At 38.0% G+C, this 26,997-nt stretch overlaps 1 protein-coding gene across 1 annotated transcript in view; it reads right to left on the bottom strand.

Annotated features, from left to right (window-relative positions):
* LOC107288589 (activating molecule in BECN1-regulated autophagy protein 1) overlaps positions 1–26,997 on the bottom strand; it is a 104,176-nt gene that overhangs the window by 42,342 nt on the left and 34,837 nt on the right. The window contains exon 6 of the mRNA XM_015817221.1: positions 5,634–5,744. Within this exon, the coding sequence (XP_015672707.1) occupies positions 5,634–5,744 (111 nt within the window). The remainder of the gene's footprint in view (positions 1–5,633; positions 5,745–26,997) is intronic.

Genomic DNA, 26,997 nt, shown 5'->3' with positions numbered 1-26,997 from the left:
CAATTACAGGATTAAAATTAATTAAAAGGAAATATTTAACTATGATCTAATTAAAATATAATTAAAACCCCCTCTAAAAATTTCCCTAGGCCAGTCCTGCAAGCTGGAATAACCATGTCTTAAGGGCGCGGCGGAAGGAAGGGAGATCAGGGATCACCCTGATCTCTGGGGGTAGTTCATTCCAGAGGGTGGGAGCTCCAGTCATGTGGTATCTCAAATTTCAACCACAGCGTTATGACCAAAATTCTTGACTCCATTGTGTTTGTAACTACCTATATCAGCTCAGTTTGTAACTACCTATATCAGCTCAGTTTCCCTACTATGTCCTCACCACACCTATCAATCCTATATCAGTATATGACTTTGTCTCAATGAAACTGGTTTCTCATTGTACTCACAATCTATCTTCAAGTACTCTGTCCTGCCTATTTAATTTTTCTTAACATTCACTATCTTTGCTGTTACTTACACAGCACTATATTATAGACTTCATTTTCAAGTGAATGACCAGGGATCTTCAAATACTTGTTCTAGCTAGGTAAATTAAGACTATGAATTATTACCAGCAGTTCTCCCTTACCAATAGTAATTGGGACCAGAAACTCCTGCGCTAAGTGGTCATAAGCATGATCCAATGTAACCACACCAACTTCCAACAGCAGTTCAGGCAATCCCAGTTGCCATCATAGGGCAAATCACACACAGTCCCAGGATCCCAGACTCATGTGTTTTATGATCTTCTGTCCATTATCTTTGCTTGTTGGAAACTGACAATAAAGGTTGCAAGTGATCCCAGGATGTTGCAACCTTGTAATTGTGGGCTGGTCACCTAGAGCCAAATCATGATCACATGACTGCAAGGAGAATGCAATGGCCATAACTATGTGGACCCATTGTAAGTATCCGTCGCTTAGCACCATCATAACTTCAAATGTCACTGAACAAGTAGATGTTAAATGGTGACTACTTGTATAATATCTGCTAACATGAGCATTTCTGAGAATGAAGAATTTTCAACAATAGGAAAAGTGCTACAACAGCACCACTATTCAGTTCTAATTCTCTTTTATCAAACACTTATGCACAATACTGAAGGTCTAGAACTGTCAATGAAAAACACACTTAGTACCTTGCATTCCTTAGCTAACACAGAAATGAACAATAGCAATACTGATTATTCTTAACAACTCACTTTTTTAATTGGTGGTTTATAGTTATGCACCTCATTCCCTGTTGAGCAGCATGCAAAAGGAGCATTTACAAAATCACTATTATTATTAAATTTTAACCTATGTTAATATGGTGACAAGAGGTTTGACTACCTGTCAAATGATGGTTGTGTACTACTATTGACACATTTTTACCTCAAACATCCAATATAATTTATTTATAGCCATATGTAATATGATCCTCATCAAATCTATAGTCTGGAGAAGCAGGCAATGCAGACAGCAAATATTATAAGACTTTGGATCAAAGCCATGTTAAATTTATGCATATTTACTTAAATGCAGTTTAAATGCAATTACAATCAAATCCAGATTCTACAACTAGTAATGATCTTCCCACCATGCACAATTTTTTGAACAACCTGAAAACCTTTCTAGAACCAACATCTCTTGTATTTATTTTGTCTCATACAAGTAAGCAGAAAGTATCCAAGTGACTGTTCTGAATTAAGCCAGTAAGAAACTCTTTTTGGAGGGGATCATGTGCTACCCCACCAAAACTTTAGCATAATTACACTTGTCTTGAACAGTTATCACTTTACTATATCAATGGTCTTTCCAGAGCGTTGTGCTATGGTTTAAATATTGCTGACCATCTGCATAGATTTTCTTGCTCAATTCATTTTCAAGCAGTTCTGTTACATGTGTTTGCTACTTTAGATATTATGCATATTATTCCAGAATTTGCTTCTTAGGACAACAGACTGAACAAGATCAACAGAATAACAGAGTTGAAAGGGATCTTGGAGGTCTTCTAGTTCAACCCCCTGCTTAGGCAGGAAGCCCTATGGTTTCAAACAAATGGTTGTCCAATCTCTTCTTAAAAACTTCCAGTGATGGAGCATTCACAACTTCTGGAGGCAAGTTGTTCCACTGATTAATTGTTCTAACTGTCAGAAAATTGCTGATCAGCTTGGAAGATCTGTTTACATTTATTTTGATTTAAAGAGAAAGAAATGCCCATGGTTTTCTCTTCAGAATCTAACTAGCTGATATGGAAACAGGCTAGACTGGATAGATCTTTGGACTCATCCACCTTAATGGGACCAGTCAAAAAGGTCTTAAAAGCACAGAAATCTGGGGAGCAGGAGTTCTGGCTTTCAAGTCCAATGCTTGCTTGCTTCCCCTACCTTTTCTCTATTCCCTAGCCTAAATTGACTGTTGGATGATTATACAACGTATCATTGGATCAAACAGAGGATTCAATTAGTTCATTTTTCTACTTTCCAAAATGACCAAGTAAATATGTAAAAAACAAGTCTATTAAAATTGTATTCAGAAATATTCAATATCATAAATATTTAATTTAACCATTGGAACTAATATCAGTTGGTACCACTTTTATGAAGCCCACTACAAAAGCCAATCTTACTGTCTTTTATTTTTCACTCTACTGCCATGCTAGATATTGTGAAACCATTCTGGAAAACCAGATATTTAAGGAATTCTAAGCATTTCAGGAGCTTAGAAAGCAGGGTTTTTGTTGTTGTTGTTGTTTAAAAGAAAGCCTGGTTAATTAACTCCTAAATGAGGGAGGAGGAGGTGGTGCAGTGGTTAGAATGCAGTATTACAGGCTAACTCTGCTCACATTGCCAGGAGTTCAAATCCTTCGATCCTGACTGGCTCAAGGTTAACTCAGCCTCCCATCCTTCCAAGGTTGATAAAATAAAGATCCAGACTGACTCTGTAAACCACTTAGAGAGGGCTGTAAAGCACAGTAAAATGGTATATAAATCTAAGTGCTATTGCTATACTGTACTCGACTCCTAAAACTAAAACTAACCATGTATAGAAAAAGAAAGCAGAAACACTATGGCATTTCCCCTATGAATAAATTAAGCTTTCAGAAATTTTCAGCATCTGTAATCTTTGAGGATATGTGAATCGGGAAAGATGAAGGTTTTGTATTACTAATCTCCTAGTTTACTATTTGACTCCGGTATTAATTATGGTTTCTTTTTAAAAAGTGTCCCCTAGTAATAAAAAAAAATAAGATTATCCATAAATAACAAATGGTTATCTTTTTAATAGAATTTTGTAATTATGTTTAAACGATTATGATTATCCAATAATGTATATATATATTTGGGAAGCAGCATGTTAAACTCCCAAACCTGATTTAATAAATCAAATTATACACATACTATATATGATTTAGGTAAATAACTTATAGCATCTGAAATAGGACATCACTGAATACTTGCAAACAAGCCACATTTTTAAGTCAATTCTCAGTCATTATATATATTTCTTTAGCTATTAGCCCAGAATTTTTTGCTTGTATTCTAAAATGGTCAGATAATATTACCAGTTTTCATATTTGTCCATTAGTCAAAACTTCTCTTATAAACTTTTATTTGTATTTTATTGTTCTTTCTGTTGTTTTTCAGAATCATGTATGTGAGATGAGTGGCTATATAAAATAATGAATGAATGAGTGAGTGAGCACTGTCCTGTCTGGAAATAATATTGACAACTTTCAGGAGCGTATAGAATATATTGAAGACAGTTTGATTCAATATTTAAGGCTAGTTTATCCATATCTTTTTTAAGGAAGATTCTTAAACATTATTTTATTTCTATTTATACTTTTTATTTTAGTAGTCTTATAGTGGCTTCATTACTATAGGTTTCATCTTGAGCTAGATAAAATGCCTTGGATCACACATTTCACTTGTTTTCCAGGCACAGCAGAAAATATTTTCTTTTTTCCTATGTAAGTCAGCAACATCTGATACAGCAGGGATCCCCAACCTGTGGGCCCCGGCCCGGTGGCCACTGGCCCATGTGAGTAGCTCGGCAGTGCACGCACATGTGCACGCACTCACCCCCCCTCGTCCATCATTGCCACGAGTGTTACGTCGCGCAGACATTGCTAAGCCACACCCTTGTTAAGTGAGTTTTGTCCCATTTTACAACCTTTCTTACCACAGTGAATTACTGCAGTTAATTTAGTTAACATAGTTAAGTGAATCTGACTACTCCATTGACTTTATCAGACAGTTGCAAAGGTGATCACATGACCCCAGGACACTCCAATCATCATAAATACATGCCAGCTGCCAAGCGTCGGAATTTTGATCACATGACTGTGGTGATGCTGTAATGGTCTTAAGTGTGACAAATGGTCATAAGTCACTTTTTCCGTGCCGTTGTAACTTCTAATGGTCACTAAACAAATGGTTGTAAGTCGAGGACTACCTGCAGTAAGTTTTATAACCAGGAGTACTTTATTTAATTGCTTACTTAACTAATATAAGGTATTTTGTATTATCTCCCTGAAAGAAAGCTGGGATAAAGAAAAGGAACTATATTTCCAAAGAGTTCATTTACTAGTTATATCTGCAAGTGATAATGAGAAATTGGGTAAGGATGATATTGTTATCTTCACTATCACTTGATTTGAACATTAGTGCATTCAAAATATAATTTCTAGTGTGCAACTCAGTCCAAAAAACTGAAAACCGTAATTTGACCTTAGATCTTTTAATTTGCATTAACCTCTATATTCTTCTTCCTAGTTCTGTAACATAGTTAGGTGAAATACAGAGATTAATGTATTGCCCAAATATTTTGGGTAAATAGGCTGTTGTCAAGGATAGATATGACAAGCAATTCCTAATTCAGTTTATAAGATTTGTGGTACATATGACAAACAATTCCTAATTTACAAGATCTGTGGATATTTTAATACAAATAATTGTGGGAGAAGGGATGGTAGAACCTGGAGGTGGAGCAAAAAGGGGGATCAACTTAAAGAGTCCCTACATAGCCACACTAAAAGTAAGTTCAACTCCCCCTTGTGTGCCACTGACCCTAATTTAAATCTCAGGTGCCAACCATTAGTTGAGAAGATTCCTGTGTGTAGGCTTTTAGCAATGAATCAGTTTAATTGAACCTTCATATGTAGATCTGAGATCTCTCTCTCTCTCTCTCTCTCTCTCTCTCTCTCACACACACACACACACACACACACACACACACACACACACACACACACACTGTTTTAGTCTTTGCAAAGATCTCCTTCAGAACAAATAATTAAATTGGTCATTTTCAGGAAATCTGCAAACTCAAATAAATATTATAACATTTCTCCATTGTGGTTTCTAGTGCAGTAAATATTAAAAGATATAACCCATACATAAAACAAAATTCTTTGGGGTCCTCAATTATTTTTAAGAATGTAAAGGATTAAATTACAGATAAAAGATTGGAATATTGGAAGCTGAATTTATTTATTTTTTATTTATATATATATAAATATAATATATATTTATATATAAATAAATAAATTCAGCTTCAACATATCTGTTATCTTTTGAGGAATAACAAACTTCTCCTTTTGTGAATATCCCTAGTTCTTTTTAACTACAGAGGTTAGTAGTTCTGTCTCCAACTTACCATTGCTTATTTCTGGTAAATCAAATTTAGTGAAATCCCACCACTGAAGCCGATATGTGGTGTTCGCAATATTGCTGGCCACAGCAGACTGTCCATCTCCAATTACAGCCCCTAGGGACAAAAAGAGAACGGAACAGTGAATGAAACTTTCAAATTCAAAGGAATGACATCCAAAACACACTAACAATTTCACAATTCAGAAGTCAAGGTCCAACGACTAATTTTATTGGTTCTTACAAAAAAAAAAACCCTCATGAAATTATAAAGAAAGAAAAAAAGTATATTAAATGGTATCAAACTGTTGGATCAACAGAGGTTTTTCCAGCCAAAATGATTTTAATATGCTCACGTTTTTAATTTTAAAATATATACACCATTTTATTCTTGTAAAGGAAATATTTAAGTAAATATGTCAATTTAGAATATTAGAGTAAGAATAGTAACAAGCAACGACATAGATGTTAAACAATGAATCATCAGTGATATTCTGATGATTCTACATGGAGGGAAGTGTGTAGTGGGGTGCCCCAAGGCTCTGTTCTGGGCCCAGTGCTCTTCAACTTCTTCATCAACGATTTGGATGAGGGGATAGATGGGGAACTCATCAAATTTGCAGACGACACTAAGCTGGCAGGAATAGCCAACACTCCAGAAGACAGGCTTAAGATACAGAAGGATCTGGATAGACTTGAACACTGGGCACTATCTAACAAAATGAAATTCAATGGTGAAAAAAGCAAGGTTCTACATTTAGGCAAGAAAAACCAATTGCACAGTTGGCACCTTGCTCAATAGTAGTAACTGTGAGAGGGACCTCGGAGTCCTAGTGGACAATCACCTAAATATGAGCCAGCAGTGTGCTGCAGCTGCCAAAAAGGCCAACACAGTGCTAGGCTGCATTAACAGAGGGATAGAATCAAGATCACGTGAAGTGTTAATACCACTTTACAATGCCTTGGTAAGGCCACACTTGNGCTCCAACACTGGAAGTTTTTAAGAAGAGACTGGACAGCCATTTGTCCGAAATGGTATAGGGTTTCCTGCCTGAGCAGGGGGTTGGACTAGATGACCTTCAAGGTCCCTTCCAACTTTACTATTATTATTATTATTATTATTATTATTATTATTATTATTATTATTGTTGTTGTTGTTGTTGTTGTTGTTGTTGTTGTTATTATTATTATTATTCAAGGAATTACGGCACCTGGATTTAAAGATAATAATAAAAAACGTGTAATAAATAGCACACATTAACCCTATTCAAAATAACCCTACAGGTGCAAGAGAAGGAATTTAGATGTGGAAAAAGAATTGATCAATCTAGAACCAGCCTCAACTCAAAGCAACAAATCACATGTCCGCCATCCACAGCTACACTTTTTGCAAAGAAAGAAGACTGCTACACTGTAGAAATGTTTACTGCAGATATGAAACCCACAAGGAGGATCAATATCAGGATGGAACTGCTCAGTATGGTCCTTCTCTCATATTTTTTTCAGGGCACAACAAGCACTTCTAAGCAGAGCCAATGTGCCAAAATCTTAGGACAGGGGTCTTCAAACTTGGCACGCTGGCTGAGGAATTCTGGGAGTTGAAGTCCACAAGTCATAAAAGGGCCAAGTTTGAAGACCCCTGTCCTAGGACCATAGCTCCCTAATGTTTGTTCCTTTGGGTGAAGATAATCTACGTTATTTCAAATCCATTATACCATAAAATTTGAAGGTAATTTCGCTACAATGATTCCTAATGTTTTCTAACGATTTAGTACTTCTTGCATTAGAAGAATGAATATTGTAATGGAAAAAAACAACTAATCGATATGTTGTAATGACTCTGAAGTTAAGGACATGAAAGCTATCTCATTCAGTCATATGTTTGTCTGAATCACTAGGTCCTCGTGGCATCTGTCCAAGAGTTATTGAAGAACTCAAATGTGAAATTACTGCTCTCTTAGCAAAAATATGCAGCTTGTCCCTCAAATCAGACTACTTGCTAGAGGATTGGAAAGTGGCCATTGTAGCATGAATTTTAAAAAGGGATCCAAAGTTAAACTGAGAAATGATAGTCCTAGTGCTTTAATCTCTATTTAAAAAAATACCTAAGCACACAGAGCAAAAGTCGAATAAAAATCAGTATCAAGATGAAGAAGTGATCCTGTCTCACCAAGCTGCTAGATTCTTTTTAGCGCAAACAGGCATGTGTATGGAGCTGACCCTGTTGATAGTACAGTATATATTTGGATTTTTGGCAAACATTTGACAAAATTCTTCATCAAAAGTTCTTGTGTAAACTTAAGCAGTCATGGAATAAGATCTGTCATTTTATAAACTGATAACTGGTAAAGGGAAGAGTAGGAATAATGGACATTTTTTTCACATGGCCCTGGGGAGGCTACAACGGACGTAAGTGTGAAAAAAGGTAATGTCACTTTTTTCAGTGATGTTGTAACTTCAAACGGTCACTAAATGAATGACTGTAAATCAAAGATTAGCTGTAATTATAGTTATTAAGCTCCATCCAGTTGCATTTAACAAAATGTCACACCATGGTACATTACTCATCTAAGTCAAGATTTATTATGTATCATCAAATAAGTATGTTACGGTAAAGCACACTTAGTGGCAGATGGATTCGAAGTTAACGTTTTATCTCACTTTAAATAAATTGAGAAATTAAAAGCCAGCATAGCACCTTGTGCCNAACAAGAAAGTAAATTGATGTATGTAGCAGCTTACTAAGCAATGGCTACATCAGTAAAGGGCTAGACATGCAAATCCAGCTCTTTCAGGAACCAGTCCTAGCAATCGTTTGACAAATAGTTTGAGAGACCTCTGTAGCTTCTATTGCCTGGAAGACTGAAAGGTGATGAAAGCAGCTATTCAATAGCCTGGTGCTTGCTACCGCTGCAGGAAAGACATCACAACCTCTCTCCAAAGGTTTTTAGATTTCGACATGCTGAAGGGCAATTGAAATGCAGTAAACGTGGGTTTGACTGGCAACTTTCCTGCATCTGTCTATCACTGGATAATAGAACAGTGGGTGATGACAGAAATGAAGGTAATTTCTTTTTACAGCTCACCCCCTCCATCCTGCTCCAAACACCCCCCCCCCATCAATATATGACAGAAGAGTGAAGGGGTGAAAACAATCTTTCAGCCCAAAAATTGGGCTATATTCTCCTACCACTGGAAGTTAAAGGATGTTTTCCTATAATTTAAATGCCTCTAAATATTAATCATTCAAAAATTGTCTCTAAACATAATTAAACATTTATATGAATTAGGTCACTTTAACACTGGCATATATACTGGAATGTGCCACTACAAGAGTGAAGTGATCACGATGCAGGAAGCTCTAGTTCTTGTGTAATCAAACCTTCCACACTTTGACTTCTGTTCAGGATTCTGTTAGTTTAACAGATCCATTTTTGTTCTCCGCTACAAGTCTGCCACAATAAAAAAAATGAAGCAGACAAAAGAGAATTATTTCTTTTGTTAACTTGCCCTCCAATTTTCAATGACAATTTACTATTGCTGTATTATGCAACAATAGGAACTGTAAGAGTTACAATACGCAATATGAATATGAGATGGGCAGTATATGAATCACTAGGTGTGTAGATTTGAGCTGCAATCTAGGATAATCTAAAACTATCATGGGTTCGTGGGCTTCACTATTTCTTCCAGTGCATCTGATGAACAGGAAAGGAGAAATGTTTATTTCCATTTTCAACTGACTGAAATTAACAGTATATGCAAGCCATACAATTGTAGTTAATCTTAAAACAGCATTTAGCAAACCTGTTACAAACTGTGGTTTACGAAGCTGGTTCATATGAATAAAGGATGGTGCTGTGCAACCTGCCTGTTAGATTGCAGGGGCAGACTCAAAATTCACATCCCAATGAAAGAGAATTAGCTCACTGTTGTGCACATGGATACAGAACCAAATTAAGTGAGATCCTCTCTCTGCTGGATATAAAAAGTTTTTTCTCATTGTAAGAGACTGGAACGAAAAGGCAGAGAAAGAAGAGAGAGACAGGCTGTGTAAAGTAGATGGCTCCCACAGTCCTCAGCAGTCTCTGATTAATGCTGATTAATGACAATTTACTGTTGTATCTACAGCAGGGGTCTTCAAACTTGGCCCTATTATGATTTGTGGACTTCAACTCCCAGAATTCCTCAGCCAGACATGATAGCTGAGGAATTCTGGGAGTTGAAGTCCACAAGTCTTAAAAGGGCCAAGTTGAAGACCCCTGAGCTAGCTGGTAGTGGTGCATATTAATAAATATGGATAAATTCATCATACATTTGTCAGCGCAAAGGAAAAGTGATTCAGCAAAGGAACAGCCACCAAAGAAATTAAAACTGGTATTTTTTCCCTTTTTTCCTACACTTTGTAATATTTTATTAGATTATAGAATAAAATACAAAAATACAAAAGCAAATAGTAGGACAGAGTGAGGAGGAAAAGGGGGGGAGGTGATGGGAAGAAGGGAAAAAGAACAGACTTCCTCTGTTGCAGTAGAACAGACATGTCAAACACAAGGCCCGGGGGCCAGATGCGGCCCGCGAAGTAGTTTCATGTGACCCACGAAGCCATCCTGGAAACAGTGAGGGAACGGCTCCCACTGCCTTGGCCCTGGCTGGCTGGGAGCCAATGTACAATTTTGTGGTGGCCATCTATGCTGAAACGCATTCAGTCTTAGCTCCACAAGGCCGTCTGGAAACAGCGAGGAACCAGCCCCTGCCGCGTCAGCCCCACCCTGTGGGTGCATGCTGGGGAGGTGTCACCCTTCGTGAGGAATGAAGAAATGCACCATGCCTTGGCGCTTGCTCTGGTCCCAACCCCTTTTGCCAGAGACCCTCAGATCTGTCCCATTCCTGCCCAGGCTCCCACAGGCACCCTTGACGCGAACGATGTAGAGCTGGCCATGCCCACCCAGTAGGCCACACCCACTCCATCCACACCCACCCAGTAGGCCGCACCCACCCTGGCCACACACACCCCCGAGGGCAACTGCAATGCTGATGCGGCCCTCAATGAAATTGAGTTTGACATCCATGCAGTAGAAGGAAGCATTAACATTGAACCTCAACTTTTTACTTTTCCATAATATTATAAACTAGCCATTTCTATAACAACAAATGAATCTAATCACTAAAACCCAAAATCCCCCCCTTTTTTTTAGTCATCAAGTTTTTGACACCTTGCTAAGTACTGGTGGTACTCAAATATTATCATGTCCTAAAAGTGGTACAATCTGTGAAAAGGTTGAAAAGCTCTGTCCTACCTAGAGGACATGTTATGGCAATAGGAACTGCCTTACCACTATCAAAACAAGAAGAAAGACAAGGGTGTGAACAGTGAGAAAGCTTCTTGAACAGGAGAGCTGGGATCTCCACCTATCAATTCTGTGGGCTTCATTATTTGCTATATATAGTAAAATATCCAAAATTGCCCTGAGTATAGGGCAAATAAACACTGCAGTATAATTAGGTTGGTTTTTTTTTTAAAAAAAGAAAAGCTTCAATTTTCCTCTGTGGCTAATAAATTTATCTTAATTTAACATTAAAACATCATATAAATGACAATTTTTACACTGGTAATTGGATTTTGCTGTATAAACCGTATTGAATTGCATTTCTTATGGGCTAGTCTCAAAGAAAAACATAATATGCATATGAAATGAAGATCTGATAGTACAGGCTGATAATCTATGTGTGCAGAAAGCATGGATTGCTTCAAAGCTCTTCTACAAGAATTAGTTCAGTTTTCTGATATGAGCTATTCTCCCTCCGCTTTCCTGCTGCTTAGGAAAATAGAGGATGACCAAAAAGAGTACGCATTTCTACCATTTTTTTTTTACTTTGACTTACACACAGCTTGTTGTACAGCAATGAATAAGAATGATCTCTAGCGTCTAAACCCAGACAAGGTTAGTCAATTGCAAAAACCTGCTGAGGTCTTTATGATTCACTCTGGTGCATTTGTGAAGTTATTTACAGTTGTCTTGTTCCATTAATTGTAACTCTTTGTATACACTATGTATCCATTCAAATTCAAGCATGCAATGGGAGTGAGGATTTGGTATAACCACTTAGTCATTCTTGACTGGAGGACGAAAGTCACATTTCGGTTTTCAACAGCATCCACCAGTCAACAATTAGAACACACTATAAAACAGTATTTTCCAATTATTCTTGTGCCATGTGTCACCAAATGCACCTTTCAATTACTATCATTTATCCATCTCTCATCTGTAGTGCAACTGACACAGATTTGTCTTTTTTTTATGAGCTTAAAGAACCTTATGACTGTATACATTCATGTGTGTTTGTGTATATATGTGGATAAATGCATGTGTGCCTTCAACTTATTACTGACTTCTGCCAACTTCCCAGACATTCCATGAAGTTTTCTTGGCATTTTCATTAATGATTTGCCACTGCCTTCTTCCTTGCCTGAGAGAGAATCACTGGGCCAAAGAAACCAAAAGGGAATTAGAACTCAGGGCTTCCCAGATTTTAGCCTGGAGCTTTAACCCAATACACCTAAGTCACTCTGCATATGCAATTAGTATATTTAGAGTGGTAGATGTTCTCTAGGATATCAATAGCAATTTCTATGAGTAAAGTTTTGTAAACAAAACATACTTGCAAATAGGGGGGGGGGGAATAAATACAAGTGTAATGTATTTATACAGCCATCCATCTAATGAAACATAACCAATAAAGGTATCAGAAAAGCACACCGACTACAATAAAAATCAAATGTCCATAGCAAGAGCCAGCTCTTCAAGATGTTCTGGAAGATGAGGAGGGAAGGTTCCTACTGGATCTCTAGGGGAAGGATGTATAACAGGGCAGGGGCAACAATGGAGAAAGCAGGCTTCTTAGGTCCTGCTGGATAACATTAAATGGAAGGGATCTGGAGTGAACTTGCTCTTTCTGGCTTCGTTGAATAGGCAAAATACACTCCGGGGAGAGGGCAAACCTGTCCCATACCATTTAGAGCTTCAAAGGTAATAACTTCTTGAATTCCCCTAGGGCAGGGGCGTCAAACTCACCGCGTCACTAGACATGTCTTGACTTTTTTCCCCTTGCCGGAGCTGGGGTGGGCGTGGCTTCCACGTTTGACACCCCTGTCCCAGGAAGAAAAAAAAAACCTGGAGGCCAATGTAGCTCAGGCAGCTCACACAGCTATGGTGTAAAATGGGTAATCTATAGAGCACCCAGAACTGTGTTCATCATTGCCTTCCAGATCAGTTGTGATTTCTGGATGGTCTTACGACAGCAACTCTGTGTAGAATGTTTTGCAGTAATCCAGCCAGGAAGTGACCAGGGTATGTAATCCAGCCAGCAGACCTCCTAGGCCAGGAATGGGCACCCCCAGATACAGTTGCTACCTGCTTTTTGAGCAGGAATTGCAAATCCAGGAGGACCCCCAAAGTTGCACATCAGCTCTGTCTGGGAAACTGCTATACTAGCACGTGTCAAAAATGACACTTCACCAGTGGTGGGATTCAAATATGTGAACAACTGGTTCTATGTGTGGATGCCGCTTCCGGAAGTCCATTCTGGGCCTGGGCAATAAAAAATTAGCTACCGGTTCTGCCAAAGTGGTGCGAACCGGCTGTATCCCACCACTGCACTTCACCATATTTAGGTAAGCCAAAAGTTCTTGCGTTTTCTTGTATGTATGCATGTATGTATGTATGTATGTATGTATGTATGTATGTATGTATGTATGTATGTATGCATACTCCAACTACAAAAACTGAATTTTCTTATATGGAAGTAGTATGCAAAATTGAGTACTGCTGGCATAATAAGTTATAAAACATATCAAAGAAAGGACTAACCATAAGATTCTATTCCTTAATGCCAGTGTCTGGCTACTTGCATCTTCATTGATGTTATAGAACGACTCCGCTCCGCTCCCCTTCCCCCCCCCCCCGATCTTTTAAAATCTGTCATATCTTTATTCAGAAATCTGTACTCACAAGGAGAACTGTAAATATTCATATTTTAGAATTTCCTGCATTTTCACTTCCCATCTAACCCCCTTCCTTCTGATTATTACTGTCATGGTTTCAATAGATAAAACTGTTTAAAAAAACTTCAAGGCAAGGATTTCTTCCTTAAAGAACATTTTATTTAGGAAACAAGATATCGGCACATATAAGGATGAACCCAAGGCTAAATTTTTCTCCCCCAGGCTACAAAGTTACAAGTTGCAATTCCCACCCAAAATTACTGTCATAAATCACATTCACCAATTGTTTCAAAACTCCGGCTCTCCTCCCAGCCCACCAAAATGTTATCAGCATTGACCTTGATTCTCACACACAGAAGTTGTCTTGGCTAACTGAAAACTACACTTCCCCCACCCTTCTTTCTTTAGCTAAAATCTCTATAAACTAATATGTGGCAACAAAGACAAAAACGAAAATGGCTTCAGTTGTTTGTCACAGCGTTGACATTTATATTAATACCACCTTTTCTTTACTCCCTTCTTTATGTTGATCACCTTCATAATTTTTGAACAATTCATAACATCCTGAATTGCCTTAACCAAGCCAAACCAATGGGGAATGGCTATTTTTTTTTTTAAAAAAAAGTCTTTGGAACCTTAATGCTAACTTTAATGTTCTACCTTGCATGTCTAATTCCTCTTACTCTCTGTGCATCAACCAGATTCATTTAATAAATTACTGTCTTCTTAAATAGATGCACAAGGTAAGAGCTCTTGAGAAGTGTGTTTAGACTCTAACACGATGTCACAGACATCAGAGCTGCTTTGCTGATGAACTCTTTAAGACAGAAAGCAAACTGTCACTTTCTGCAGAAAGACATAAAGCTACCAGCTATTTACTTAAATGCTATCAGGTTCATTTCACTATTTTTTTATCTTAACTATGCTAAAACACCTCAACAAAAAAGCTACTTTAATCTTTTCCTCAAGAAGAAAAAAAGAACTTTTTAATTCAAAACAGACAATAAAAACATGACAAATTAAAAATGGTCTTTGCTAAAGCCATAAAGAACTGCCTTTTGACAGTTGCAATTTTCTGTTAAAGTGGCTCAGCTCAATTGCTATTTACCTGATCTGACTTCATATTAATGCAAGCAGATATTAAAGCTAATCCTGTACTCATATGGGAACTAGAACTTCATTAATATAAATGAAGTCCTTGACAACCTAAATAAAAACCTTTCTATAAAGGCACCCACAATATAACAAAAGATGACAGTTCATGCCTATGAAGTGTACATCAAGAGCACACTCATAAACTCATTAAGGGTACCACCAATGATGATGACTTCCAAGCCAGCCACTGTGCCTAAGAGTAGTATTATTTTCCCTTCTTGAAACATATGAAGCTGAAGAACAAGGATTAAGGGAATAATTTATGATTCTTTCTTAAATCTGTTATGAAGGAGCTTAGGCAGGTCTCTCGCCAGGCTGTGAAAAGAGCCTAGTGAGAAATTCTCATGAAGAAGGAACAAATGAAAAAAAAAAAAGAATTAAATTTCCTAGGAACAGTACACTAGTAAAATCAGCGGGAATACATATAGGCATGAACAAAAGATTTGATGATCAGCAAGAAACAGAAAACATCTTGAATGAATCAATGCTAAAATAAAGCTGAATATTCAACAAGTATCAAAATTTGATACAAAGATACAATTTCCAAGTTGAAAAATTGCTGATGCTATCTTTGATATGCAGCTTAATGAGCAAGCAGGCAGGAAAATAGGTTGCATGAAAAGAATCCAGCAAGCCGCTGGGCTAAATAGAACAGAGCAAGTCCTCACATGAAGGAGAGGTACATAAAACTGTTTTCAAATGAACTACTACTGCCCAAGCATTCTTATACAACACTTATACAAAGTCTTCGAGAGAAACGGATACCCACAAAACTTCATCTGGAGATCTCTACATACAAACAACTCAAACATTCAAAGCAATATAACAACTACTACAAGAACAACAACCAGACAAATCACAATTCCCTATATACAGAATGTTTCAGAAATGACAGCAAGATTACTGCGCCAACATAACCTCCCAGTAGCCCACAGCCCTCTTTTCAAAGCCCTCTCTTTGACTTATGCAGTATACAGGTCCTCAATGGAGGGAGGTTGGTAGCAATTGTTTTTTCAGCAGTTCTAATTATCCGTTGAAGTTTGTGTCTGTTTTGTTTGGTTGTAGTGCCAAACCAGACAGTTATAGAGGTGCAGATGTCAGGCTCAATAATTCCTCTGCAGAACTGTATCAGCAGCTCCTTGGGCAATCTGAGCTTTCTGAGTTGACGCAGGAAGAACATTCTTTTTGTTGTGCTTTTTTGATGACACTTTTGATGTTAGGTGTCCATTTTAAGTCTTAAGATATTAGAGAACCTAGAAATTTGAAGGTCTCTACTGTTGATACTGTGTTGTCTAGTATTGTAAGAGGTGGTAGTATAGGAAGATTTCTCCTAAAATCTACTATTATTTCTACTGTTTTGAGTGTGTTTAGTTCAAGATTGTTCCAGCCGTACCACAAGGCTAGTTGTTCAACCTCCTGTCTGTGTGCAAATTTGTTGTTGTCTCAAATGAGACCAATCACTGTTGTATCATCTGCAAATTTCAGTACTTTAACAGAGGGATCTTGTGAGATGCAGTAATTGGTATAAAGAGAGACGTGGAGAGAGCAAACAGCCCTGGGGTGGCCCTGTGCTAATTGTACAGGTATCTGACATAATTTTGCCTAGCTTCACCTGTTGCTTCGTGTTGGTTAGAAAGCTCATGATCCATTTACAAGTGTGGTCAGGCACAGCTAGCTGATTTAATTTAGTTAGAATATCTGGAATAATGGTATTGAATGCCGAGCTGAAGTCTACAAAGAGGACCCTTGCATAGGTCTTTGGAGATTCAAGATGTTGTAGGAAGTAGTGCAGAGCTATATTAACAGCATCATCTGCCAATCTTTGCTCAGTAGGCGAATTGCAAGGGGTCTAAGAGCGGTGGGCCAGCACTAGCCTTTCAAAGTTTTTCATAACTACGGATGTCAGAGCAACTGGTCTGTAGTCATTCAGTTCCTTGATAAAAGGTTTCTTCAGCCCTGGGATGATAGTAGAGTGTTTGAAGAAGGAACATGGCACATCTCTAGTGATTTATTAAAGATGAGGATGAACATGGGGGCTAGTTGGTCAGCCCAGGCTTTCAAGCAAGGAGTTATCTTGTCTGGGCCTGGTGCTTTTCCAGGCTTTTGTCTGTGAAATAGACCTTGCACACCATTTTCTGTAATCATCAGAGGTGGGGGGCCCAAAGGGATGGGGTCAGTTGTAGGAGGCTTGGCTGTTGTTGGTGTATCTGAGATGGGGATTGTGGAGAAAGGTGACAGTGGTTTCCTCTCAAACCTACAGTAAAACACATTCAGGTCATCTGCCAGTTGTCGATTCCCTTCACCATGGAAAGGAGGTTTGCTATAAGCAGTAATATTTTTAAGAGTTTTACACATATTTGCTGGTTCATTTGTTGAGAACTGATTTCCTCGCTTTTCAGAGTAGCTTCTTTTTGCTGCTCTGATCTCCCTTCTTAATACATTTCTGGCTTGATTGTACAGCATTCTTTTTTAAAAAAAACACACAAGTTTTATTAATTTTCCAATTTTACAAAGCTCCAGGTGTTAAGGAAGCAACATGGTGATTGGGTAGTCCATAATCAAATAACAATCTCTTTCATGCATATATCAGGTTACATCATCAAAAATTTCCTCTCTATTTCCCTTGGTTATTGTATCACATTCAAATTAATACATTGCTAGTTATAGCTCAGTCGGTTAAGACATTTATCAATATATTTTAACTTATACGCCTTCATATCCTGTTTTGAATTTTACCTAATTTCAGTTACAGTATTCTAATTAGCTTAATATCCATAGTCTTTAGATTTTGGGTAACCCAAAGTTTCCTTAGTTCATTACAAAATAATTGTCATATCTAAAATACATTTATTATTTACTCAAATAGATTCTTACTTTATTTCACAAACATATTCTATTTGTCATCCTAATACCTCATCACTTACTAATAAGATAACCTTTATCGTCTCAATCCAACTTCTATATTATAATCCAAGACTATTATTCTAGTGAGTTTTTTTATTTCCCTTATAGATTTAGATCCTAAACATTAAGTCAATTAGTATCTTTTAAAATCTCCTTAGACCATTAAGTAAGATTTTAAACTCTTCCATTATAAGTCACATAAAAAAACCCATTTTTTAAAGTCTAACTCTAGCTTTCTTTTTGTGCCAAGCAGGCTTCCATAGCTGTGCCTCTAGCTCCGTGGTGACGAACTTATGGCACGCGTGCCATGGCTGGCACACAGAACCCTCTCTGTGGGCATGTGCCATTGCCCCAGTCCTAGGCTTTCAGCTGGGTTTTATAAAACCTTTTCGCTTTAGGCCTCCACCGCCGTGCCCCCCCAAAAAAGGTTCAATTTTTTTCAATCAATTTCAACTTCTCGTGGGAAAAAAAAAGATCTCGCAAAAGTTGGAATTGACTGACTGAACTTTTTGGTCCCACCCAGTCTGCCATTACCACTGCAGCCACGCCCACCCAATGGGCCACACCCACTCGGCACTCGACGATGCATACGTGGGTTTTGGGTTGCAGTTTGGGCACTCAGTCTCTAAAAGGTTCGCCATCACTGCTCTAGCTCCTCAGATGGATCTCCCTTCATTCCTACACATGTCGTTTGAATCAAGGGAGACCATCCAATTATCAGTTTTTCAGAGGAGCTGGCCCCTTCATAATCGTTAGACTGTTGGTCCAATAATTCAAGTCTCCATATTTGGCTCAATACATCTGTCGTCAGTTCAGTCTGATCCTCTTCTTCTTCCAGTTTCAGCTGGTTTAAGTAGAAAGTCACGTTCAGTGTTGTAGTTGTTGTTTGGTTGTCTGATTTTTCTGGGTTCTCAATATGCTGTACATGTAGGTCTTCAGCACCTTCCATCTTAGTGTTGCTTTCTTCAATTTCTGATGCTGTTAAAGTTGCAGGTTTTTTTTAATTAAGATCAAAGTTTGGGTATCAGGATTCTCAGTAGGTTGTAGCTGGTATTTTTTAAAGTCCACTTTAATATTCGTTCCTTCCTCTTCTGTTGCCTTTTGGATTGTAGGTTCGTCAATTGGAATCTGGGCTGCATTTTGTAGCTTTGAGGTGGCACCTTTATTTTTCAGTCTGGAATTCATTAGCTCGGTAGCCTCAATGATTTTTTCAAGTATCAATTTGTAGTTAAGTTGTGGGTAATGTTCTTCCATTTCTATGGTGTTTACAGATAGTCCTTTAGTGGAGGCTATTTTTAATAAAAGTCAATATGTCCACCTCCACAATAGAGAATTGTTTTCACCACCCAGCTGTTTCAAGTTCTTATCTTTTTTAACAGTGCCAAGGCCAAATCTTAGTCTCACAAGTCTCCCAGTCAAAAAGAAATTCACTTGCTGTACCAAATTTCGCCACGAGATGTCCCCAGTTACATGTAAAGTCTTTCCCAAACTCAGGTTAGGTTTTTATCCGGTTTAAAAAATATTCTTTTTTCCCCCAGCTTAACAGATAAATAAAGTAATAGGTCCCTGTAAGAAAAGGAATCTTTTGAGGTCCCAAATATCCAAAAATTACAAGTCCAATTGTTTAGTCGTTTAGTTTAGTTCTTCCCCCCCACCCATAATTTTATGTTCCCAGAGTAGACAGGAGCCGCCAAGTTAGAAAGGGGAAAAATTTTTCCAAAGGCTTTTACAGGAGAGTGGTTGGGATGCAAGAAAGGTAAGGTAAGGTTTCACCCAATTCCTCCGTGTTGCTTTCGTCGTGCTTGGTAGTGCTTTTGGCTTTTGGCTGGTACGGCTTAGTGATCGGCCATGTTAATGGCTGATCTTTTCTTCGTCGGTCCAAAGGAGCTGTCTTGGATCAAACAGAAGGGCTGTCACCCTTCCGCGATCTATCGAGGGTCCTCCTCAGCAGTGGTCGCCCCTCCAGGGCAACTTTTGACCCTTTCCAGGGTCTTCCGATGGAGGAAAACCGGGCAGCAGAGAAAGCGCTTTCCCTGCACTTCCGCTGGAGCCACGATCTGGAACCGGAAGCCAATTGTACAGAATTCTATATCCTTTTTGTAGGCTTCCTCTTTGGCACGACATAGCTGCTTGAATTTAGCTGTGAACCAAGTCTGGTTGTTACTGTATATTCCCAAGTTTCTGGTTGTTACTGTATATTCCCAAGTTTCTGGTTGGCACACATAGGTCTTCACATATAATGTTACAGTATCTATGAGTTCATCCAAGTCTGTATTTAATATGTTCTACATATTAAATACACAGACTTTTAAAGTCAGTTAATTTAAGTTTCATTCACAATTCTGTTCAATAGCACATTCATTACTGAAAAGATTTGAGCCATATTCCAATGGATTTTTATTATCCATCCTTGAAGGAAAAAACCTGTTTATGACCGACCTCTTTACAAGAGTTTTTAATTATTGTCTCATATTGATTTGGGTACTGTAAATATATATTTCAAAATAAAAGTATAGTCTTGGCTGAAACTCCTATTATTTTCTTCAGCTAGTGTGATTAAACTCATTCTCCGACGTAACATCTTTCATGTCTAACAAACTGTATTTTTAAAATAATTTAAACTCCAACTACATTTAGAGTTAAATGAAAAACACATGTTCCAAGATTCTAGCAATTTCATTTTTATGTTATAACTATGGATAATCCCAACAGAGCATTTGGCTTTTAGATTAAATGATGATCTAAGCAATTATCTTCTATTTGTCCTTCTGCCTATTTAATTATGATGTTCTTTAAGAGGCCTATTTGTAGCTCTTTTTGTTTTCTAATGTCATACAGATTTTCCTAATAGCAAATGCATTCTTTAATGGAAACAAAAGTTGGACTCTGAAGATAGAAAGACTATTGATATGCTTGCACTCTGATGTTGAAGAAAATTCCTGAGTATACTATAGGCAACCAAGAAAAGAAACAAAGGGATTATAGAACAAATCAGTCTAGGTTGCTCACTTAAGACATAAATGATCAGGTACAAATTATTATATTTTAAATACATTATGCACACACCTAGTATGTATGTAGTATGGGAAAAGACAGAAGAAATGAGAAGAAAAGGACAACTAGTAGCAAGGTGGGTATACTTAATTACATTAGTGATAACTGCATCATTGGGAGACCTGAAAAGTCAAGTCTTTGTAGATCATCTTGGAGACGGTCTATCCATGTGGTCATTAAGAGTTGACAGTGACCTGATAGCACATAACCAATCAATGCAGAAATTATAATTATAGAAGGTTTTTCCCCTTTAAATACTTTGTTAGCACCTTCTTTAGTATCTTATGAACACACACGCACACACACACAGCCCTATTATGATTCCCCCAATGCTTCATGTTTTGACATTTTAAAACCATTTTATCACAATATTATGATTCTGTTGTTGGTGCTTTTAATTTTTTGTGCTTTTAGCCGAGCAAGATATTATACTCTAATACTATTTTGTAAGTTTACATGCGATTAAAAAATAAGAGGGGAGGTTGTTCATCAAAGACACTTGGTGAAATAACTTACTCAACAGAACCAGGAATCTTCCACAGTATTACAACTGAAGATCCAAATTACTGTAGATATTATGGTAGTTAAGTTGCAAGCGTTCAAACTAGGAACTATCCAGGTTTTTATAAATCACTTCTAAATGTGCATGGTAATTACAAAATTGTTATGCAAACAATGCAAGATAACATGAATACGATGAAGTAAAACTTTAAGTTGGACACATCTGTCAGAAGGCTAAGACTTTCTAAATCATATATTGCAATAATTATTCTGCACAAATCTTCTGTTTTATCTCACATTTTTCAATGTTATTTTACTTTTAATTGCATTGATTTGAAAGGCCATTGATCCAATTTTGAGTTACATAACAATCAGATTATGTAAGGCTTTCTAGAATGGAACAATTACCTAAATTGGGATGACCTTACCGAAAGCAACAAGGATGTTTCAAGTGATAGAATTCAGCTGAAGAGAAACATTATGTATCTCAGTGTTTCTCAACTTGGCAACTTTAAAGTGTGTCGACTTCAACTCCCAGAATTCCCCAGCCGAGTCGAAGTCCACACATCTTACAGTTGCCAAACCTGAGAAACAGTGAAGTACATAGTATCTATTTTATATTTTTTGTTCTTTGAGATCGTGTTTCCATCTATTCCTTTCTTTAAATATCACCAAGATTATTTTGTATATTCTCGACAGAGAAAAGTTATAAATTGTGACTATGGGATTTTTGGTTTTCTGACTAACTGAAATTGTTTCAACAAGCAACTTGCGCAGTTAAAAAAAAATAATGCAGGAATGCAGACTAGAACCATGGTAATTTTATGAACCAACCTGCCCCCACTAAGGACTTTAAGACAAGTGTGATATTTTTTCCCCTTTCTGTTCAATCATGTCCAATTCTTGGACACTGTCCAGACAAAACCCTGCAGTTTTCTTGAATTTTTTTTTTCAGAAGTGGCTTGCTATTGCCTCTTTATTAGGGCTGAGAACCAATAGTTGGCCCAAGATCATCCAGCTGCTTTTGTGCCCAAGGCAGGACTAGATTTCATGGTCTTCCATTTTCTAGTCTGATGTCTTAAGCATTGTATCAAACTGGCTCTTGACCATTAATTATCAAACAGCAAATTTATCCCTTCCTAGTACTCTATTCTCTACATGAAAGAGACATGCTGTCACATAATACATTTTCTTATATCNGCTTCTGATGGATAAAGCTCAACATTTAAACTGATACCCAGTTAATAAGCCTGAACATAACACACAATTTCATTTACACAAAGCTAAAGGTTTAGTTTTAATATGCTTCCTGACCCAAAAGAATGCTATCAAGCTGCCCTGGCTGCATCATTATCTTGCATTACCTTGTCATTTGGTGATGATTAACTACTGAAGTTCAGTTTATATTTGGAGCTGAGAAGCCATAATCTAAAGTAATGATTTCATTTGCCCCCCTCCAAACCCCAACCCTTAAACTGTTATTCAATACGTTTGAATAGCACTTATTAAAAGTATTTCTAATCCATTGGAGATGGCTTCTCTTATTTCTTCACAAATATAAAACTGGTTCATCACCCAAATCGATCATTTTAAAAAAGGAACAGTAGGGCCAATTTTGAAAAACATAGGAACACTATGTCAACATTATTACAGAAAAATAGGTTGAGATTTGTTTTCCAAAGATTATTTCAAAAATGCCATCTAGATCAACGCAGCAGATAGTTTATATTACTTACAGAATCACACAACACCAGAATCAGAAAGAGGTTCATCCAGTCCAATGCCTATAGCAAAGCAAGAAATCCAGTATCCCTAATAAGTGCCATCCAGCCTCTGCTTAATAACATGTAATAAAGATTTCAGAAAGTCTAAGAAGCAATCTGGTCTAATGTCAAACAATTGGTTCTATTTCACAATTGCCCTTAATATTTACATAAACTCTTCTTTCTGTATTTGACCATTCCTCTGGAACAACAGTAAATAACTTTGATCTATATGTATAATGCAACTGCCTTCCAAATATCTGCGGAGAGTGACAGTATCATTTCTCAGCAGTTCATGATCCAAGTCAAACAAATCCAGCTCCAAATGTTCAGAAGGTCATCCTGAGGCCATGTTACTGTCTTGGACATGTTCCACTTCTCAATATCCTCCTTAAACATGGAGAAAGATATTGTCAAAGTGGGATGTGCCTGATCAGAATGAGTTTCCTTTAGGATTCCAAGCACAGGAGATTACCTTCTAAATGCCATGTGTACTACACACTCTCCAAATCAAAAAAAAAAAAAAAAAGAGGGCCTTAAAGGGGACTGTATGCAGGAAAGACATTATACGATTCAGGTCTGAAGAACAGCTTGGAATATGGTTTCCAAGGCAACTCAACCAGCATGTTAACATATTCACTTTCATCATTAAAGAAAAATGTGAAAGGTAATTGGGTTAATTACTGAAGCAAAAGCTAGCATACTGCCACTAATTGTCCATTTACCTAAGGTGTTTAAACACTAGCTCTAATTGCTATCAAGGTAGAATGATTTATAAGCCTTTTGTCTAAATGAGTAGCTTACATAAAAGGCAAGTAATTGTCTTTTTACCATTTTCAGAAAAGTTAAGTTTAAACCTAGTATTCCTAATAAATATTCCTAGCTGGTATTATATAATAGACAATGACGTCAATATTATACGTTGTGGTACCTGCCCTCAGTAACAGCCTCCCACCAAAAACCCTTCTCTATTGGCCTTTGCCATCACGTGTTAGCAGTAGAGTTGTTAGCAAAACCCTACAAAGGAAAATTTGGGAATAAGAATGGTATATGAGGTGCCTCAACTTTTGTGTTTGTATTTACTATAGCTGATTTTTAAGTTGTATTTTTGTTTTTATTGGTCTACATTGTTAGTCTCCCAGAATTATTTGGGTGATCCAGAACTGGTCCAGAATGTGGCAGTGCACACTGTTCTGGTTTCCCCACAGTTTGTCCATATTAGAACATTGGTGTGCAAGCTGCATTAGGTACACTTCAAGGTGATGGTTATCACTTTTAAGGCCCTAAATAGCATGGAGCCAATCAACTTATTTGTGGGAGCACCTCTCCCTAGGGATATCTAACCATCCCGCCAAGTCACATAGGATTTCCCCCCCCCCCAGGTCCCTTCCCTTAAATATTGTCATCCAGTGTAAGTTCTCCAAGGCAGATCAGTCTAGGACAGTGGTTCTCAACCTTTTTAATGCCGCGACCCCAACCGGTCGTAAGTCGAGGACTAAACTGGTCGTAAGTCGAGGACCAAACCGGTCGTAAGTCAAGGACTACCCAACCGGTCGTAAGTCGAGGACTTTCCCTGCCCGGGAGCGCCGCGCATGCGTGGTTCCGCCCCCTGCGCCGGCCGAGGCGTAGCTGGCAAGAGGCAGAGACGGAGCAGGCCGACCACCAGCTGGCCCAGCCCAAGGGAGGTAAGGCACCCGCCGGAAAAGGGGGAAAAAATGGCGGACAAAAAAAATGGCGGACAGCCTTGCTTGGCGACCCCCGTGAAATGGTCGATCGACCCCAAATGGGGTCCCGACCCACAGGTTGAGAACCACTGGTCTAGGAAACAAAGGCCTATTACTACTTTTTATTATTAAAACTGTAGTAACAAAATCTTGTAAGTGTAAATGTACTACTTTCTCCTCTCTCCTTTCATCTTTGTGTAAACTAGATAGGGCTTATCTGAAACATTTACTCACATTACATTATTGCTTGGGATTCAAATCCCTTTTATCCAACCACTGTCTTGGTAGAAGCTCTCTTTCTTGTCAGGCACGGACAATCAGATCCACATGTACAGAATTCAACCTAACAACTTTATTATGTTCTGCCTATAATACAGAAATCTCCCCTAGGAAGTGCATCTTGGGCTTCTGCCCTGTAGAACATCATTCCCCAGAGATCTGGGAGTCCCCCCCCCCCCGGCTTTTCAGAAGGTCTTAAAGAGCTGGTTCTTTCTAAAACTGTTGAGATAAAGTGAGGCTGGAATCTAGTAAGATGGTATGTGGATATATATGAGAGACTAATACCACAGGGTGCTATAAAATGTTTATAAAGTTTTTCTGATTATTGAAGGGGGTGTTTTCACTGTTTTGGTAACAATGCTGTATATGCAACTGCATTAATAAAATGCTTAAGATGAGTGGCCATATACAATCAAATCTTAGATGAGATTTACTAGTTTCAAATTCTAATGCAAACCATGGTTTCAAGATCAATACATTCCATATATGTACACTCAAGAAATCTATTCTGTCAGTTTTTCCCATAATGGTTAACTGTTAAACATCTTCATTTAATGAAATCAAATCTTAATGTGTAATATACTGTAGATCCCACATGAATATATTCACTCTTTGGATTAAAGACAGCTAAACCGGTTCATATATTATTTAGAGAGAGATATGTTCTAAAATTAACAAATCCACCTTTAGATTGCTATACATTACATTTGGATTGAAGAGATTTTCACAATGAGTTTCCACTATGAACATTAATGCTTTATGATGACTCTTGTAAAAGAATACCCAGGAAGTCACAAAATGACTTTTTCACAAGATGAGCACACAAATCATAATAGGACTTTTTAAAAGTGGTATACTCACTACTTTGCTACCATAAGTTAATGCCAGTGTCATAATAATTTAAAAGATGAAATCAAGAAAAAAGAAAAATAAATACATACTGTTACTTTAAAAATAAAGCAAAAATGCAAACATTCTAGAAATTCAAATATCAAAATAAGCTAAACAAAATATAATGAAAGTATAAAGTTGATCAGAACTAAATATAAAGTAATTGCTAAAATTACAAATTACTGAACAGACTATGGCTGCAACCTAAAACCAAGATTACTTTTTCCCTAAAAAAGACATTCAGAGCCCCAAAGGCCACCAATAGCAAGTCTTCTATACTTAGATATAAAACTGTGAAGAAGCCAAGTTCTTTAAGCAAGGTCTAACGTGATCATCTGGATCAATAGCCTTGTTATTTTGTTTCACAGCAATCTTTTCATGCTATAATTTCGTATTAAACTTTTAAAATATTCTTCTTTATGAGCATATATACTAAAGATAAAAGAAGTAACAAAAATGGCTACCTACAAAAGAAGTAACAGTATTCAGAATGGGGAGTAAAATCAGATGTAAACCAACAAAGCAGAACTGGAAAAGAATCTTCTGTGTTGCCTGGCAGCAAATTATCACCTCCCAGTGAGCTATTTCCACTTACCTCAGAATCCAACACAGAAAAGGAAAGGATGCATCTCACTAAAAGCTACAGGCCTCTCCTTCAGACAGCACTGGCTTACAAGTGCTTAGAACAGTGGTGGCGAACCTATGGCACGGATGCCAGAGGCGGCACTCGGAGCCCTCTCTGTGGGCACATGTGCCGTTGCCCCAGCCTCGCCTCCCCCCGCGACTCCCTCCTCTCCAGCAGCCCCCCTGAAGGAGACTCGCCCTCGAGCGTGGCCCACACAGAGCAGCGCAACCAAGGACATGGCAGTCAGGCAATGTAGACAAGACTCTGCCCTCACACCCCATCATACAGTTGATGCTGCAGGGCGCGGGAAGAGGGTGTGGCTGCCATAGCGCTGCTGGGCTGCCTGGGCGGCAGTGGGCCCTGGAGGCAGTGAGTGATCCTGTGGGTAGGCGGGGCGAGGGATGGGGGGGTTGAGCGGGGTGGGGCCAGTTTTTGGGCACTCGGTCTCTAAAAGTTTCGGCATCACTGGC

This window comes from Protobothrops mucrosquamatus, unplaced genomic scaffold, assembly GCF_001527695.2.
Source record: "Protobothrops mucrosquamatus isolate PMUCROS unplaced genomic scaffold, P.Mucros_1.0 scaffold564, whole genome shotgun sequence".
NCBI lineage: Eukaryota > Metazoa > Chordata > Lepidosauria > Squamata > Viperidae > Protobothrops > Protobothrops mucrosquamatus.
This window is presented reverse-complemented; position numbering and strand designations above follow the sequence as displayed.